Here is a 19,846-nt window from a genome sequence, read left to right on the forward strand (position 1 = left end):
AATGGTGGAATTCACTGCTGCTGAACAGAATAAAGAACAAAGAATGAAAAGAAATGCAGACAACCTAAGAGACCTCTGGGACAATATTAAACACAACAACATTCGCATTATACGGGTCCGAGAAGGAGAAGAGAAAGAGAAAGGACCCAAGAAAATATTTGAAGAGATTATAGTCGAAAACTTCCCTAACATGGGAAAGGAAAGAGCCACCCAAGTCCAGGAAGTGCAGAGAGTCCCAGGCAGGATAAACCCAAGGAGAAACACACCGAGACACATAGTAATCAAATTGACGAAAAGTAAAGACAAAGAAAAATTATTGAAAGCAACAAGGGAAAAATGACAAATAACATACAAGGGAACTCCCATAAGGTTAACAGCTGATTTCTCAGCAGAAACTCTACAAGCCAGAAGAGAGTGGCATGATATATTTAAAGTGATGAAAGGGAAGAACCTACAACCAAGATTACTCTACCCGGCAAGGATCTCATTCAGATTCGACGGAGAAATCAAAAGCTTTACAGGCAAGCAAAAGCTAAGAGAATTCAGTACCACCAAACCAGCTTTACAAATGCTAAAGGAACTTTTCTAAGTGGGAAACACAAGAGAAGAAAAGGACCTACAAAAACAAACCCATAACAATTAAGAAAATGGTAATGGGAACATACATATCGACAATTACCTTAAACATGAATGGATTAAATGCTCCAACCAAAAGACACAGACTCACTGAAGGGATACAAAAACAAGACCCATATATATGCTGTCTACAAGAGACCCACTTCAGACCTAGGAACACATACAGACTGAAAGTGAGGGGATGGAAAAAGATATTCCATGGAAATGGAAATCAAAAGAAAGCTGGAGTAGCAATACTCATATCGGATAAAATAAACTTTAAAATAAAGAATGTTACAAGAGACAAGGAAGGACATTACATAATGATCAAGGGAACAATCCAAGAAGAGGATATAACAATTATAAATATATATTCACCCAACATAGCACCTCAAACATAAGGCAACTGCTAACAACTATAAAAGAGGAAATCGACAGTAACACAATAATAGTGGGGGACTTTAACACCTCACTTACACCAATGGACAGATCATGCAAACAGAAAATTACTAAGGAAACACAAGCTTTAAATGACACAATAGACCAGATAGATTTAATTGATATTTATAGGACATTCCATCCAAAAACAGCAGATTACACTTTCTTCTCAACTGCACATGGAACATTCTCCAGGATAGATCACATCTTGGGTCACAAATCAAGCCTCAGTAAATTTAAGAATATTGAAATCATATCAAGCATCTTATCTGACCACAATGCTATGAGATTAGAAATCAATTACAGGGAAAAAAACGTAAAAAACACAACCACATGGAGGCTAAACAATACGTTACTAAATAACCAAGAGATCACTGAAGAAATCAAAGAGGAAATCAAAAAATACCTAGAGACAAAAGACAATGAAAAGATGACAATCCAAAACCTGTGGGATGCAGCAAAAGCAGTTCTAAGAGGGAAGGGTATAGCATACAAGCCTACCTCAAGAAACAAGAAAAATCTCTAATAAACAATCTAACCTTACGTCTAAAGGAACTAGGGAAAGAAAAACAAATGAAACCCAAAGTTAGTAGAAGGAAAGAAATCATAAAGATCAGAGCAGAATTAAATGAAATAGAAACAAAGAAAACAATAGCAAAGATCAATAAAACTAAAAGCTGGTTCTTTGAGAAGATAAAAAAAATTGATAAACCATTAACCAGACTCATCAAGAAAAAGAGGGAGAGGACTCAAATCAATAAAATTAGAAATGAAAAAGGAGAAGTTACAAACGACACCGCAGAAATGCAAAATATCCTAAGAGACTACTACAAGCAACTCTATGCCAATAAAATGGACAACCTGGAAGAAATGGACAAATTCTTAGAAAGGTATAACCTTCCAAGACTGAACCAGAAAGAAATAGAAAATATGAACAGACCAATCACAAGTAATTAACTTGAAACTGTTATTAAAAATCTTGCAACAAACAAAAGTCCAGGACCAGATGGCTTCACAGGTGAATTCTATCAAACATTTAGAGAAGAGCTAATACCCATCCTTCTCAAACTCTTCCAAAAAATTGCAGAGAAAGGAACACTGCCAAACTCATTCTGTGAGGCCACCATCACCCTGATACCAAAACCAGACAAAGATACTACAAAAAAAGAAAATTACAGACCAATATCACTGATGAATATAGATGCAAAAATCCTCAACAAAATACTAGCAAACAGAATCCAACAACACATTAAAAGGATCAAACACCATGATCAAGTAAGATTCATCCCAGGGATGCAAGGATTCTTCAATATACACAAATCAATCAATGTGATACACCATATTAACAAATTGAAGAATAAAAACCATATGATCATCTCAATAGATACAGAAAAACCTTTTGACAAAATTCAACACCCATTTATGATAAAGACTCCAGAAAGTGTGCATAGAGGGAACCTACCTCAACATAATAAAGGCCATATATGACCAACCCACAGCAAACATCATTCTCAATGGTGAGAAACTGAAAGCATTTCCTCTAAGATCAGGAACAAGACAAGGATGTCCACTCTCGCCACTATTATTCAACATAGTTTTGGAAGTCCTAGCCACGACAGTCAGAGAAGAAAAAGAAATAAAAGGAATACAAATTGGAAAAGAAGTAAAACTGTCACTGTTTGCAGATGACATGATACTATACGTAGAGAATCCTAAAGATGCCACCAGAAAACTACTAGAGCTAATCAATGAATTTCGTAAAGTTGCAGGATACAAAATTAATGCACGGAAATCTCTTGCATTCCTATACACTAATGGTGAGAAATCTGAAAGAGAAATTAAGGAAACACTCCCATTTACCATTGCAACAAAAAGAATAAAATACCTAGGAATAAGCCTACCTAGGGAGACAAAAGACCTGTGTGCAGAAAACTATAAGACACTGATGAAAGAAATTAAAGATGATACCAACAGATAGAGATACGATGTTCTTGGATTGGAAGAATCAATATTGTGAAAATGACTATACTACCCAAAGCAATCTACAGATTCAGTGCAATCCCTATCAAATTCCCAGTGGCATTTTTTACAGAACTAGAACAAAAAATCTTAAAAATTGTATGGAGACACAAAAGACCCTGAATAGCCAAAGCAGTCTTGAGGGGAATAAATGGAGCTGGAGGAATCAGATTCCCTGACTTCAGACTATACTACAAAGCTGCAGTAATCAAGATAGTATGGGTACTGGCACAAAAACAGAAATATAGATCAATGGAACAGGATAGAAAGCCCAGAGATAAACCCATGCACCTATGGTCAACTAATCTATAACAAAGGAGGCAAGGATATACAGTGGAGAAAAGACAGCCTCTTCAATAAGTGGTGCTGGGAAAACTGGACAGCTACAGATAAAAGAATGAAATTAGAACACTCCCTAACACGATACACAAAAATAAACTCAAAATGTATTAGAGACCTAAATGTAAGACTGGACACTATAAAACTCTTTGAGGAAAGCATAGGCAGAACATTCTCTGACATAAATCACAGCAAGATCTTTTTTGATCCACCTCCTAGAGTAATGGAAATAAAAACAAAAATAAACAAATGGGACCTAATGAAACTTAAAAGCTTTTGCAAAGCAAAGGAAACTACAAACAAGACTAAAAGACAACCCTTAGAATAGGAGAAAATATCCGCAAACGAATCGATGGACAAAGGATTAATCTCCAAAATATGTAAAACAGCTCATGCAGCTCAATATTAAAAAAACAAACAACCCAATCCAAAAATGGGCAGAAGACCTAAATAGACATTTCTCCAAGGAAGACATACAGATGGCCAGGAAGCACATGGAAAGCTGCTCAACATCAGTAATTATTAGAGAAATGCAAATCAAACTACAATGAGGTATCACCTCACACCAGTTAGAATGGGCATCATCAGAAAATCTACAAACAACAAATTCTGGAGAGGGTGTGGAGAAAGGAGAACCCTCTTTCACTGTTGGTAGGAATGTAAATTGATGCAGCCACTATGGAGAACAGCATGGCGGTTCCTTAAAAAACTAAAAATAGAATTACCATATGATCCAGCAATCCCACTACTGGGCATATACCCAGAGAAAAGCATAATTCAAAAAGACACATGCACCCCAATGTTCATTGCAGCACTATTTACAATAGCCAGGTCATGGAAGCAACTTAAATGCCCATCAACAGACGAATGGGTAAAGAAGATGTGGTACATACATACAATGGAATATTACTCATCCATAAAAAGGAGCGAAATTGAATCATTTGTAGAGACGTGGATGGATCTAGAGACTGTCATACAGTGTGAAGTAAGTCAGAAAGAGAAAAACAAATATCGTATATTAACGCACATATGTGGAACCTAGAAAAATGGTACAGATGAACCAGTTTGCAGGGCAGAAATAGAGAAACAGATGTAGAAAACAAACGTATGGACACCAAGGAGGGAAATGACGGGGGGGGGGGGGTGATGAATTGGGAGATTGGGATTGATAAATATACACTAATATGTATAAAATGGATAACTAATAACCTGCTGTATAAAAAAATAAATAAAATTGAATTTAAAAATTAAAAAAAAATGTCAGCACTTCATTACTACCTCTGTGCTGAATTACCTTCATTTTCCAGCATTTTGTTAATATGTAATGAAAACTCATACTTTGTTACAGAGACAGCAAAACACACAGGGAAGCACTAGGATTAGAAAATGTATTATCTCAGATTCTGACAAAAGGTTTGTGAGGAAAAAGGGTGGGGGGCAGTATTCCCTGGCGGTTCAGTTGTTAGGACTCTGCGCTTCCACTACAGGGGGCCTGGGTTTGATTCCTGGGCAGGGAACTAATCCTGCAAGCTGTGTGGTGCGGCCAAAAGAAAAAGAAAACAAAAAAATGTTTGTGAGGTAGAAAGATAGACATTTCTTGATTCTAGTTTGTAGACTAATGATTGGCTCCCACTTCATTATCAAATGCAGTACTGGAATTTCAAAAGTATCTTTTTAAACCTATTTATCATAGAGGAAGGATAGGTGAATTATGCTTTCAATTAATCATTTATGGAGTGCCTGCTACATACTCTGTTGGGTGTTTTCTATCGTCTTTCTGTGATTATTTTTTTAATAGCCTGACATTTGTCTGATTTGTTTTTCATGCACATTAGATTTTTTTTCCTTTGACTTCTTTGTAGTTTCATTTTTGGTGTAGGTTTTGTTTTTTTTTCCTTTCCTTGAGAGAGCTGTATTCATTGTTACTGCCATGGCTATCTTTGTTACTTCCCACTGACCATTGTGAAAATTCTAAGTTTGTCTATGTTGAACTTGTTTCTAAGACATAAGTATTACAATACACTCTGTGCATAATTATTGTGAGTCACCTAGTAAGAAGGAGGAAAATAATACTGGTTATTGGTGATACTTGAACGGAATGTGTTATGTACATATCCATAGGTTAAAAATTCTGACCTGGGGAGGAAGAGGAACTGCCTTTCCTGCCCCCAGCCCCCCTTCCCCACTAGAGGTAGGAAACTAGATGCTTCTCTGTTTTTTTACTATATTTTGTTATGCTAATAAGTCACAGTGTAGTCCTATAAGTTTCTTTCTTAATTTAATTCAGTAATATTTTGGGTTGTGAATGTTACTGTGATTTCCAATTCTATTTCGTCTTCTTCCTCAAAAGACCAAGAGACTCAAAGAGTAGAGGAGCTTTTATGACAGGTTCTGCTGTTAGTGTCATCAGAGTGGCCACAGAAGGTCGCATTGATAGGCAGTGATTATCACACCTTGACACTTTAGGAAGCTTCGTGCATGGAATATGGAAAATGCAAAAGACACTGGTGCACATTTGAGAGAGCAGAATTATTAAAAAGACACTTAGTAAGAATGCCAGTTTCTCCCCATCATGAGGCCTTCCTTTCCGTTTTTGGTCTAATGTGTAGCACTGATCAGTAATACCTTTCTCATTGCCCCATGTAAACATGTGTCTAAACTTGTAAGAATTGGTTATTTGTCTTGTCTTTTACTGTCTTTTTATTAATATAAGTGATTTAGGTTTTAGGGGTTTTTTTGGCCAGTGAATGAAGGAAACAAGACCTGTCTAAAGATATACATTTTACTTAAGGCTAACAAGCTGTAGCCTGGCTCTCCATAGGGCCTTCAGTTCCTCACTGGTAATTCAGTAAAGAAGAAAAATGTCTGTTTTAAAACTTATAAATATTCTACTAATAGCATAATACAGGGGTTGGCCAACTTCAAGTGACCTAACATACATACTTGGAGTCCTGGAGAGGAGAAACAGAACAATATTTGAAGTAATAAAGAGTGAAAATGTTCCAAATTTGAAGAAAACTATAAACCCACAAATCCAAGAAACTCAACAAACTGCAAAAGAAACAATGAAAAAACTACACGAAGGAACATCATAATCAAATTGCATAAAATCAGTGATAAAAAAAATCTTGAAAGCAGACAGGTTGGTTTTTTTTTAAGACATATTCTGTACAGAGAAACAAAGATAAGAATGCATCTGAAACAATGCAAGCTGGACCTTAGAGCACTGAGACAAAAAATTGTCAACCTAGAATTCTATATCCAGCAAAAAGATCTTTCAAAAATGAAAACGAGATAAAGACTTTTTCAGACATAAAACAGCTAAAAGAGTTCATCAGTAGCAGACCAGCACAAACCACTTGGAAAGCCTCAGATCCAGATGCCAGCTATTACGATTACTTGTTATTTGGTCTTGGACATATTTAAATGTCTCTGAACCTTCAGATTTTCATCTGTGAAAGGAGAAGAATACCTATTTTACGGGATTTTCATGAGGATCAAATGAAATACGGAAAATAATTGACATTTGTTGAGTGCCTTCATTATGCCAAGCACATGTTATCTCATTAAAAATGGAAATAAAATACCCAATAAGAGGCCTGCTACCCTGATGATTTTCTTATGCTAGCATCTCTTTTTTCTTTCTTCAGCAACTGAAAAACTTGGATTATTCTATAAGTTAGCCAAATAGCTAGTCAGTCAAATTTTGATGAAGCACTTTTCCTAAACTTGTTTTCCTTTAGTTACCACCATTAAATAGGCTTAACAGTGGGAATTAACAACTTTCCTTAGTAGAATAGACACATCTAGTAAATCATTTTGTGAAAGGGTTAAGTATGTTCTAAACTAAACCTAATTTTTTTTGGCTTGTAATTTGTCTGAGTAATTTTTTTTCAGTCATGTTTATGAAGTTATAATTTATATACTGTTTATCTGATTTTTATTATAAACCTAATGGATAGGGGCCATGTGTGCCTTTATAGTTTATACATTGCCCCACGGAGTTTTTGGCACTCAGTAAATGTTAAATAATATTTCTATTCAGCATTCTGCAGACAGGAAGCATATGGTAATAAATGTCAGAGTACAGGTTGAAAATCTCCCAAAAGTTGTATGTTATATTCTTTGGAAAAACCAGTACAGATATTTTCATAAATGAAACATTTTAAAAGGGGTTTCCCAGATTTATATTTTCTTTAACAAATTTCTCTAGGCTTTGTTTACTTTATTTACAAATTAAAACTTTTCAGAAATAGTTTAATATTAAAAGTAGTATAACATTAATGCAGTTTCATGAGAAAATATATAAATGATTTTGTAGATAGCATAAAGAAGAAGTAATTCATAGTCTGAAGGATAGCATGAAGAAATATTTAGAGGCTTAAGCAACATAAGTCTTTATAATATATTGCAGGAAAAAAATAAACAGCAGGTAGTTCTTTATCATTAAGTGTCAGCATGATTTAGAGGTATATCACCGCTGCAGCTAAGAAATGGTTAATCATAATCAGGTATATAAAACCATTTAGATAGTATGTATCTAAATTATCTTTCCATAATTTGCTCACCTATGATTGATTTGTTAGCCACGCTTGTTTGATTTGATTTTTGTGACCTTTTTTTAAGGATTAGCGTAATCTGAATGGAAAGTATCTGAATTGGGCCATGTTAGTTAACCTCTCTAAGGCTTAGGTTCCTCGTGTATAAAATGTGGATAGGGAATCCAGGCACAGCTTAGTTTGGTGCCTCTGAATCAGATTCTCTTACAAGGCTGTAATCAGGATGTCAACCAGGGCTGTACTCATATCTCTGCTTGGGAAGTATTCACTACCAAGCTCACTCACATGGCTATTAGCAAGCCCTAGATCCTCTCTGGTTGTTAGTCATGGGCCGCTCCATAGGAGTCCTCACAACATGACAGCTTATTTCCCCTAGAGCAAGAGCTGAGAGAGAGCGTGTGAGCAAGAGGATGGACAAACAAGACATCCCATCACTTTTGTCAGATATTTGTTAGAAGCAAGTCACTAGGTCCAGCCCGCATTCAAAGGGGAGGGAATTTTACAAGAATTTGAACATCACCAGTTAGGGATCAATGTAGTAGGCAACCAATTCAGAGGCTTCTCTACTACACATATGATCCACAGATAGGACAAATCATTGAATGTACCCTGGATGCTCTGAAATTCATTTGTTTAAATTATCCTAAGATCTTACCAAGAGCTTGAATTCAATAGGCAAAATGATTTTACAGTTCACATTAAATATTTTATTTATTCCTAGCAACAATCCAGTACGTTTTGTTGACCTCAGATGTGTTGATATAAACTGATATACTGAGTGACTTGCTCAAGATTACATATCAAATGAGCTGTAAAACAACAACCTTAGTGTAGGTCTTCTGATTCTAAGCCCTGTACTCTTTCCATTTGGCTGTAACTGCCCCCTGAAGCAAAAAAGGGAGAAGACCCAACTTAGGACCAAAGAAAGGTAACTTGTGACTATCCACCGAAAGCAGCCCATCCATTCAAAACAAACTATTCTGTTACCCCAATGCAAAAAGGAAGCATCTTGCATTTAAAGCCCTTCGAAAAAGGCATTATACATCTAAATGTATATACAAATTTAAGAATTTTATTTATATAGAGAGATTTTTATACATAGATTTATACAGAGAAAGGCAGACATAGATAACATTCCATCTTAGACTCTCATGTACACCACACCATTAGGATTTACAGTATTGTTTCAAATATTATCAAGTCAAAGTCTAATACTATTGTAAGGTCTACAACAGCTGTAGCACTGATATACCTCTAGCATAATAGTATCTGTTAGCCTAAAACTATCCTTGCTGGGTAAATTCTATTTGGATGGAGAGATGAACAAACAAAACAGCAGAACTGTTTTGGTGGCTCGGTTCTCCCTTGGCTTCTCCTAAAGCCCTGGACTCCTATGACTTGAGTGAAGACCATGGGAACTCCAGTGAACTTTCTGCTTCCTGTTTGCATTGGGGTAACAGAATAGTTTGTTTTGAATGGATGGGCTGCTTCCGGTGGATAGTCACAAGTTACCTTTCTTTGGTCCTAAGTTGGGTCTTCTCCCTTTTTTGCTTCAGTCCATGAAGTTTCAGCCTACACCCAAGACCCCTCATGTCCACTATCAGAAAGTAGAGTGGTAACATAAGCAAGCAGATAATAGCTCTAACTGGGGTCAGTGCCTTGAAGTGTGGAGCAGGAAGTGGGAGAGCAAGGGTTATGAGCTATGGTAGTGGTGGTAGTTAGTAGTTATACCCTTCAGATCACCCTGGAGAAAAGAGAGGTAATTTTTTTTAAGGCATTTGCTAAATTCTTAAAATAACTTTGTAGTATGGTTAGTAGGAACATCTTTCTTTACAGGAGCAAAAGAATAGTTCCTACAGCTAATAAGCGAATTTGGCAAAGTGTCAGGATATAAGGCCAATACACAGAAATCATTTGTATTTCTATATAACTAGTAAGAAATAATTGGAATTAGAATAACAATATGGACTAGTTATGGTTTTAGTTTGTGATTACAGATAATACTCTATAAAATAAAATCAGGGTATTATCAGACAAAATGCAGAGAAAACAGTTTTCTTCTCAATTGAATATAAAGGAAATTGTTGTCTTTCATACACACAGACACACACTTGAGTTTTTCCTTCCTTTCCTGTATAATCTGAGGATTGTGCTTTTTGGTAGTGGTTTGCTAATCCCTTTAAATAACTCGTAATGTAAGTATTCCATAGTTTTCATTAACCGCGAATTTCAGCTTTTTTTTAAACCTCTACTCAAAAAACCATGCTTGGTTGTTGTTTCATCCTTTTAGCCTGGTTGGTGAAGCAGCAAGCCTAATGCAAATCCTAAATAGCGTGGTGTAGATGAGAGCCTAAGACTTTAATTATGTGTCATTTTATTCACAACACTCAATTCCAGGAAGGAAAAAATGGCTTTGTTGTTGTAAAAGACATATTATGTGAGTATCATTCATTGTAAACCAAAAATGATACTGTATTATAGCATAGACAACAATGGGAACTGATTTTGAAAATGTGACCTGTATGAGAAACTGAATAATAGTGAAAGTTATCAAAATGGAAAGAAGTGTTAATGTGAAATCCAGCCTTCTCAGAAATACTCTTTCCTGGCCTTTTGCTTTTGTTGCTTGTCATGCATGAATGAAAGTGCTGCACTCTCAGGGGAGCAGGAAAGCCTCTGTGTCGGTTGTTTATTTCCTTAATCCCTCCTCCTTTGTGATTTTTGATGTCAGATCTAAAATGGAAAGCCTGTAAATATAATGATTATCACATGGATAATCACCTGCATTAGGAACCGCTCTGCTTCTCTATTCTAACCCTAGCTGTTCTCCACATGTCACATTCACTCTGTGGTTGAATTTTAACTTGACTGCTTCATTAGATTTGTGAAACTCAGTACGTGGCGCCCTGGGGCAGCACAGATGGGGACTTGCTTGTTTTCTTTTCTCACTTTTACTGCGAAGGCACGCTAAAAAGTCCTTTTCAATTTAGTGTGATCAGTTCACTTGGAATTACCCTTGATATTTGGAACCTGCCTTACTATTCTGCCTACCATTTATGCCCCTTTTTTCTTCCCTGATTTCTGACCCAATGCCTTTTCCTTCTGTCCCTCCATGCAGTGAATCTGAAGACGAAAATTCTGCTTAAAATTCTTACTGGGTCAAACTGTTCCCCTGTGTTGTTTTATTTGTTTTGCTGAGAGGGAAAAATAAATGTTGTTCCATCATTGTATCTACAAACACCTTCAGATCAGAGGTTAGCTGTGGGAAAGTCTGCAGTGATGTGAGCCAGCTGCCTTCTCTAATGGAGTGACTGGGGGCACCAGCCCAAGATCAAAAGAAGGTGGGAGGAAGTCAGGAGATAAGATCTTTTTAAGCCATAGAACAAGTGCTTAGCTTTTCAGTGATAGGGCACAGCTCTGCAAACCTGTGTGAGGGGGCGCTAAGATAGAAAATTGAGTTGACTTTTCTTCAGCATGTCCTTCCTCAGTCAGAAATATGTTGGTGCTTGGAATAGTTTACAGATGTGGAAGTGTCCTAGGGCCCAGTTTCCTTAAAGAATAATGATCTGACATTTATAAATGTGCCTTCTTGCAATTAGTCAGTTTTACTATACCGTAACAGATCACAGCCGATAGCTTCTTACATTTGTGGGAGCAGAACTGGACATTAAAAAGGTAACTTAACTACTGTATGTGAATTTTAAGTTTTTACGTCTTAGTGCAACTTCAGTCATACAGATTCTTCATATTAACTTTGTCTTATAGTCCTCTAGGTTTCTTTTGTGCCGCTGATAAAGTTCCATGTAAATAAGTAGTTCTCGCAGGGTTTCTTAGTTGTCTTTTCCATATAAGAATTAGCTTGGTTAGTTCTTGAGTTGGACAGCTTGGAAAAGTTCTACGTTGATATCTTTTGAACTTTATCCTTTTCCTTGACATCCAGGCTAGCAAATGTTATTGACTGTGTGGTATACAAGATTCTAGCCTAAGTAAATTGTCAGAGAGGCCAGCCTTGCTTGCAACAGTTGTCAAGATCATAATTCCATTTTTTTAAAAATCTATATCAAGTAAGGTTAACTCAATCAGCCTTATGCTTCTGTAGTCAACAGCCTAAGGAGTTGTACTTTCAGCTTATCACTTTCTATTAACTTCAGTGTTCAGCTGTAATGGTCTATTTCGACCTTTTCAAACCATCAAAGTGGTTCTTTAAATTTATATGCTATTAGTATATTGGACCATAAGTGCATACATACTTTTCTTCCCTGTGTTTTCCTTAACATGTAGATAGTACCCAGATTTGTGCTGGAGACATTAACTGTAGTTTCTGCCTTACATGGTTTGGTGCAGCAGTCGTTTTAGTTGGATCTGCTCACTACTCAGGCTCACATCCCATCCTTCTATTAATATCTCTTGGCAAAGATAATTTTGGAGGAATGTAAGTTAAGATGTAGAGGCTCTTGACAGTTGTCTGCAGTTTTGTTTTTTTTTTCCATTTTCAAGGGGGAAGTGGAATGGAAAAGTAATATTGCCTCCATTTTCTGTATCAGTATAAAATGAAAATATATATGCAAAGCAGAGTGAAGAAAGGGAAAGGATTTGGTTACACAGATGTGTTTTTTGTCATTTGATAACCTATTATAAGGGCATTAGAGTATATAATAAGGTTCATCAGATTGTGCCCTTAAGATATATTTAATATCCAGAAAAACATTGTTTTAACATTTTTAACTGTATTTTTTAAATGATGTTCAACTTCTGTTACCCTGTCATCTTATATCAAAGAGAAATGGGGGGTGGGGACTTTTTATTACAAAAATTTTCAAACAGGCCAAAAAAATAGTAATACTGAATACATCTAGATTCAGTCATTAACATTTTACCATTTTTGCTTCACTTTATTTTTTTTAAGTTTTCTAAAATAAATTACATATAGCATGCCATTTTATCCCAGAATACTTCAGGATACACCTCTAAAAATCTAGAACATTTTCCTTATCAAATCGATAATTCTTAATATTATCTAATTCCCATTTCATAATCAAATTTCTCCACTTGTCCCAAAATGTATTTTATAGCTGGTTTCTTCAAAACAGTTTCCAATTAAAATCTGTATATTGCTTCTGGTCATTTTTCCCCTCCCCACTTTATCATAACATTGACTTATTGAAGAGACCAAGCTACTTGTCCTGTATAATGTCCTGCATTATGGATTTGTTCATATGCTTTCTCAGTGTATCATTTAACTTGTTCTCCTATCCTCTATATTTCCTGTAGACTGCAAGTTATTGAATAAAACTTTTATTAATTCATGTTAAAAACTTTATAGCTGATGCTGTGTACCTTATACTGCATCATAACAGAAGACACGCTATTTTTGGTGATCCCATTATTAATGATAAGTGATAGGATCGATCACTGGGTTAAAGTGATGACAGCTTGATCCTTCCATTGTAAAGTTATACTTTGCTCCCTGTGACCAGCATGTGATCTTTGATACTTTGATTCCATGAAATACCCAGTTCCCCATCATCCTTTCACCTAATGAATTTAATATCCATTGATGATCCTTGCCTGAATAAATTTCATCAGGGATTGCAAAGTGGTGGGTTTTCTGAATCTATACATTTTTTAGCAGACGTTTTTCTCTACAGAAGAGTTTTCTGAAAGGTATTGTTTTAATTAAAAACATAACCATCAGCATCTTCCTTAGGTTTCAAATGATTTTCTTTGCTGGGGTCAAAACACCTGAACTCACAGTGACAGCTACAGTAAAAACATGTACTATATCTTATTTCAACTTGTGAAGTGTGTTGACATTATGCTGCCTTTTTTTTTATGCCAAGGTAAAAAGAAATCTTTTTTTTTTTTTTTTTGGTGTAAGAATAAAAATTGAACTATGTGGATATATTGAGATAATTGTGTAAAAAGAAGACTGAATGAGTTTCAAAATGGATTATTTCTTCATTACCTAGCACTTTATAATTAGCTGTTCTTTTTTTTTTTTATTTCAGGAAGCTGCCACTTTTGCTAGAGAGCAAGGCTTTGAGGTGAGTTAACCCACAATTGTACACTAAACAGATCCTAAAGGTTTCTTCTAGCTGATAATGAAGTTCTTTTGGACAGTGATTGATGTGCTATTATACTCTCAGAGCCTCGCAGCAGTTGCCATGGAAACTTGGCAGTCGTCATGGTTTCTTTGTTCTGCCAGCACAGTGTTATGACGCACTCTGCTAGGTCTGCACCCAACATCGCCTACAGATGTTATTTATTGAATTTTGAAAAGCCTCTTGGGAAGCCAAGAGGTTGGGCACGGTTTCAAGCTGCCTCTGCAGATATGGGGCCTGTCAGTTTGTTCAGTTAAAAAGCTACCTCATTAGCTGCATTACATTTCATAAGGATTCACTGCTAAAGCAGTGGTGGAGCAAGACTAAATAGTGAAATATAATGTCATTTAAATAATTTCAACCCTACCACATGTAGATTATCATTATGTAAATTAATTTCCAAAAGTTGTACTTAACAGTTGTTAGGAACTGATTATTTTAAATACTGCTCATGTAAACTTCCTGTTTGAATCTCTTTTTTTCTTCTCTTTTTCTTCTTTTTTTTTGATAGCATAAAACATATACATTTTCTGAAACAAAATATTGATACTTGCTTTACTTTCCAGATAATTGATTCTGTTTTCCTCATAGAAATATTATCTTGTCAAGATTCCAAACTCCATGTGGTTGTTGTTGGCAAAATTAAGATAATAGACAAGACTATGTTTTTACCTACGTAATATCTACCTTCCAGTCTATCGTTAGGAAACACTGACTAATCTCAGCGCAGGTTAATTGACAGAGAATTCACTGAGTTTGTGAGTTTTATGACTATCATATTTATTTAGCTAGAACTACATAGAATACTGTGTTCTATACAGCAACTTGGAATGTTTCATGGTAGTAATTTTTTAACATTTAATCTGACTAGAGCTGGAACATACAGAAACTCTCTCCTTATTTGCATACTCAGTATTGTCTACCATCTACAGAAGCTGTGAGCATTGATTGGATATATTAGTAAGCTCACTTTGAACTCTTTAGAGAAAGGTGTTGTATGAAATTGTGATGGAAATGTTATTTAAATGTACTAAAGACAGATTCATTATCAAGCAACAAAGTGATACATGTGTATGTTATCCATGTCATAGGACTTGACAACCAGGCATAGGGCTTCCTTTTCTTGGAGGAAGATAGTGAGCATGTGGTATAAGTATTCTACTCTCAAGATCTTATGAAAAAAACTGTATCAGGGTATGAAACTCTGCCTCATAATGCTCAATTAATGGCAACTTTGATAGTTTCTTGGGAGTTTGCTTTTTTTGTTTTAACATATTCTCATGAATATGGGGTTGAGTCACATGAAGAAGAAGGAATAAAGATTTCCAAGTAATTTTTGTCTAATTTAAGTTTCACTTTGTCATTTCCCAAACTGGCAATTGATATACAGGGCTAAGTGTAATGAAGGGAATATTCAATTTAAAAGTCAAATGTTTTGATCATGAGACTATACGTAAACGTTTTCAGTCATGTTTTAGTTTCACTGATGTGAAATTTCAGTATTAACAATTAATACTCTCTGTTGTTACATCAAAATTCTCCAAAGATAAAAGCCTGCAGAGTATAAATTTGTGTCCTGTTTTCTTTTTTTTTTTAAATTTATTTATTTATTTTATTTTTGGCTGTGTTGGGTCTTCGTTTCTGCGCGAGGGCTTTCTCTAGTTGCGGCGAGCGGGGGCCACTCTTCATCGCGGTGCGCGGGCCTCTCACTATCGCGTCCTCTCTTGTTGCGGAGCACAGGCTCCAGACGCGCAGGCTCAGTAGTTGTGGCTCACGGGCCCAGTTGCTCCGCGGCATGTGGGATCTTCCCAGACCAGGGCTCGAACCCGTGTCCCCTGCATTGGCAGGCGGATTCTCAACCACTGCGCCACCAGGGAAGCCCTGTGTCCTGTTTTCTATGCTAACATTTAAAAATGTATTTTGGTTCTAGAAAATAACCAATTTTGTAGATGCTTAGAAATATAACATGTTGTATAACAAATGATCATGATTCAGTAGTACCTTGATAGTAATTTTTAATAGTTTATTAAACCTTACTAATTCATAGTTTTATTGCCCCCTTGAGCTACATGCTTTGTATATGCCTGGTTTAAATACAGTCTTAGCAACAAACTACTTTTTCTATTTTCTACTAACCAGCACCATATTAACCTTTCCGTTAGTTCTTACTCATTGATTCTAGAGTTGTTTCTTTTTACCATAAATCTGCCATAAATGATTACAGCATATAGACGAAGTGATGATGATTATAGTAGGATACCTTATTACCTCCTGACATAGCAAAATGACTCAGTTGTTGATTTGACAATGATGTGTTAGATTGGCTAAAGCACACAGTGTCTTGACGTGTCCCTTCATGGGTTCCCTAAAATATTATATGCATCGCAGAATCTGTAAGAGCCATGAGTAGAATACCCTGAAGTAAGTATTGTTAATAAAATATAATCCATGTATGGAATGCTATCTGGAGAAACTGAATGATTTTAAAATGTCATGAAAGTTTCCTTAGTCCATTAGATAGGAATATGAAAGCATAGGTTTGAAACTTGGTATTTTTAAAGACTCAAACAAGAATAAATCACTTAACAGTTTAATGTCTATGGAAATGTGTCAGTGCTCTCAAGTCTAGTGTGACAAACTAGACAAAATCTGTGTCTTATTCTTCCCAACTTTAATTTTACCTCTTAATTTGGGGCATGAATGAGAAGAGAGAAATGAAAAAATTAAAAAAGAAAGGAAAGGTGGACATTTTTTTCTTCCCACAAATCCACTGTCCTACCCTCATTTTCTATTATAAATCCCAGTCAGTTCCCAAAGCCACTGAGTGTTGCCACTAGTGATCTGTCTGCTAAGAGACCAATCTAAATGCCTCTAAAAATAACCAGTGTTTATTCATCAGGAAATATCCTCAGCAGCATTGTTTATGATATTCTGATTAGCTCCTCTGCAAATTTTAGATAATCTTTCTTTAAGAAAAAAATCTTTAATCTTTAAAACGAATTGGGCAATTTTCAGTAAGAAGAGGCAGCTTAGGAGGGCACTGGAGAATGAGATAAAAACTGGAGCTGGGCAGAGCACAAAGCAGAAGAGAGAAGATTTTTTTATATATATATAGGTTGATGGAAAATTGCATAGTGCCCTGATTTAAATGACAGACCTGCTAAGAATTTAAAATGACAATTCTTGGGGTAGAAAGTTTCGTGAGGCCTTTTATTATTTTGGAAAATCGGTTCAGACTGCAGTGTGTTTTTAAATCAACCTTATCTTGAACTGAACTGATTAAAGGTTTGTATTTTTAGAACCTAAATAAAAATAAGGTACTTAGTAACATGTTTCATTATGAAACCTTTTTAAAGCAGTATTGAAAATTGATTTAAAGTGAAGGACATACCTCCAAAACCTAAATAAAAATATTTTTTATATTTTCATTCTCAGTGAAATAGAGTATATGCCAAATGATGACGAGAACTCATACCTTTTCTATTGGATCAGTTATTCAGTTTTACTCCAAGCAACAAATTTTACTTTTCTTACTTTAGATCTCTAAAATACAATACTTCTAACCATAGAGGAAATAAAGCAATCTTTTAACATTTTCCTACTTTCCCTACAGCCCTTGACTCTACCCAGAGGCTTCCAGGCTTGTAGTCTTTCTCTGACCAGTGACAACTCTATCATCTTATACCACTGAGAGAGGAAAGTATTGAATTGTGCTATCCAATACGCATCTACTAGCCACGTGTGGCTATTTAAATTAAAATAAAATAGAATTTAAAATTCAGTTCCTCAGTCTCTTGGCACATTTGAAGTGCATGCATATGTAGATAGGGACTGCCATATTGGACAGAGCAGATATAAACATATACATCATGACAGAAAGTTCCACTGATCAGCACTGGATAGCAAGTCCAGAGAGTTTCAGGAGGTATTGATTCCCAAAGAATTCTCCAAGATTTTTCTAAGGTTCCTGTGTTCCTTACAAATACAAAGAATGCAGTGAATGATCACCAAGAGTTTCTGGAAATAAGACACTAAGTCAGGTCATGCTGGCCAAGAGAGTACAATGCTGCTTCCCTAGGTGACTGAGTCCCAAATGACAACAGTTTTAAAACACTAGATTAACAGAAAGAGATACGATAGTCTTCAAATTCTCTTCATTTAATCACTTACTCATTCAACAAATATTTGCTGAGCACTAACTTTCTGCCTAACACTTTGAAAACTTGAAAAATACAAATATCTAGCTATGACAGAAAAAAGCAAAACAAATAAACAATAGGGAAACAAATTTCAAACAGAGGGAACAAGAGTACACAGGGCCTCAGACACGAAAGAGCATAATATACTGTGTACTCCAGGAACTGACAGGAGGCCAGTGTGACTGGAACGGAGTTAGTGAGGAGGAAGTAGTATGAGACAGGACGGAGGCTGACACATCATATGAACCCCATAATTATTATAGGAGTTCCTATTTCGGAAACAAAGCAGAATACGCTGTGGTTAAGTGAGGCAATGTATGCGGACACCACAATTGGTATTCTACAAGAGTAGGTAGATTGTGACAGTATTGTTTAACATTTGTATCATCAGCTTGTTAAAAATGGAATGAAGAGAATATATTCTGTTTTGCTTTGTTTTTTTTTAGTTTTGGCTGTTTTGGGTCTTTGTTGCTGCGCACAGGCTTTGTCTAGTTGCAGAAGGCAGGGGCTACTCTTCGTTGTGGTGTGCAGGTTTCTCATTGCGGTGGCTTCTCTTGTGGCGGAGCATGGGCTCTAGGCGTGAGGGCTTCAGTAGCTGTGGCTCATGGGCTCTAGAGTGCAGGCTCAGTAGTTGTGGCGCATGGGCTTAGTAGCTCCGCAACCTGTGGGATCTTCCCAGACCAGGGCTCGAACCCGTGTCCCCTGCATTGGCAGGCAGATTCTTAACCACTGCGCCACCAGGGAAGTCCCGAGAATATATTCTTTAATTTGGAAAACAATGCTAAATTTAAGGTGTGTGATCACCAGTGACAATAAAAGCATAATTTAACATTTATGAAATGATTCACAGTTTATAAAACCTTTTCTAACATATCATCGATACATTTAATATTCATACAAACCTGGTGGGTCGGGTAGGTAGGGCATGTATTGCCATATCAGTTGAACAGAAAAAATAAGCTGCATGACTTGTTCAAGGTCATGTAGGTAACAGACAATAGAGCCAGAATCAGAGCTCAGCTCTCTGAGTCTGGTACTCTTTACTATATAAACTACACTTCTTTCCTTCTCACATTCTAACATACTGGAGGAGGAAATTAGATTTCCAATGACCTTGGAAAATGAGAAATAGCTGGACATTCAGAAGATGAAATTCACTAGGGTAGAATACAAGCCAGAATAATTAAGAAAAAATATCATATTTAAATGCAAGATCAGCAATGACTTGTGAATGTGGCATAAAATGATTTAGGATAAAGATGCTCTAGTTTTTTGGTTACAACAACAGAAGGCACATTGCCAGAATTCATAGAAGCAGTATAATCTGTGGATAACATGGAAGAGTATAATCCCTGGAGTTAGACTTTGTGGGTGCTAGTCCTGACTCCACCTCTTAGTATGTTTATGACCTTAGGAAGTTACTTAATCTCTCTGTGACTCAATTTCCTCATCTATAAAATGGGGATATAGTAATAGTGCCTATTGCCTAGAGCGGTTAAGATTTAGTGAGTACTTTAGATCTACATACATGGCTCTTGGTTTCTACATCTATGAAATAGGGATAAAGTAATAATAC

At 36.1% G+C, this 19,846-nt stretch overlaps 1 protein-coding gene across 4 annotated transcripts in view; it reads left to right on the top strand.

Annotated features, from left to right (window-relative positions):
- ADK (adenosine kinase) overlaps positions 1-19,846 on the top strand; it is a 511,904-nt gene that overhangs the window by 403,475 nt on the left and 88,583 nt on the right. For all 4 annotated transcript variants that reach the window (XM_068547943.1, XM_068547942.1, XM_068547940.1 and 1 more), the window contains exon 8: positions 13,979-14,014. In XM_068547943.1, coding sequence (XP_068404044.1) covers positions 13,979-14,014 — 36 coding nt within the window. The remainder of the gene's footprint in view (positions 1-13,978; positions 14,015-19,846) is intronic.

Source organism: Eschrichtius robustus, chromosome 7 (assembly GCF_028021215.1).
Source record: "Eschrichtius robustus isolate mEscRob2 chromosome 7, mEscRob2.pri, whole genome shotgun sequence".
Lineage (NCBI taxonomy): Eukaryota > Metazoa > Chordata > Mammalia > Artiodactyla > Eschrichtiidae > Eschrichtius > Eschrichtius robustus.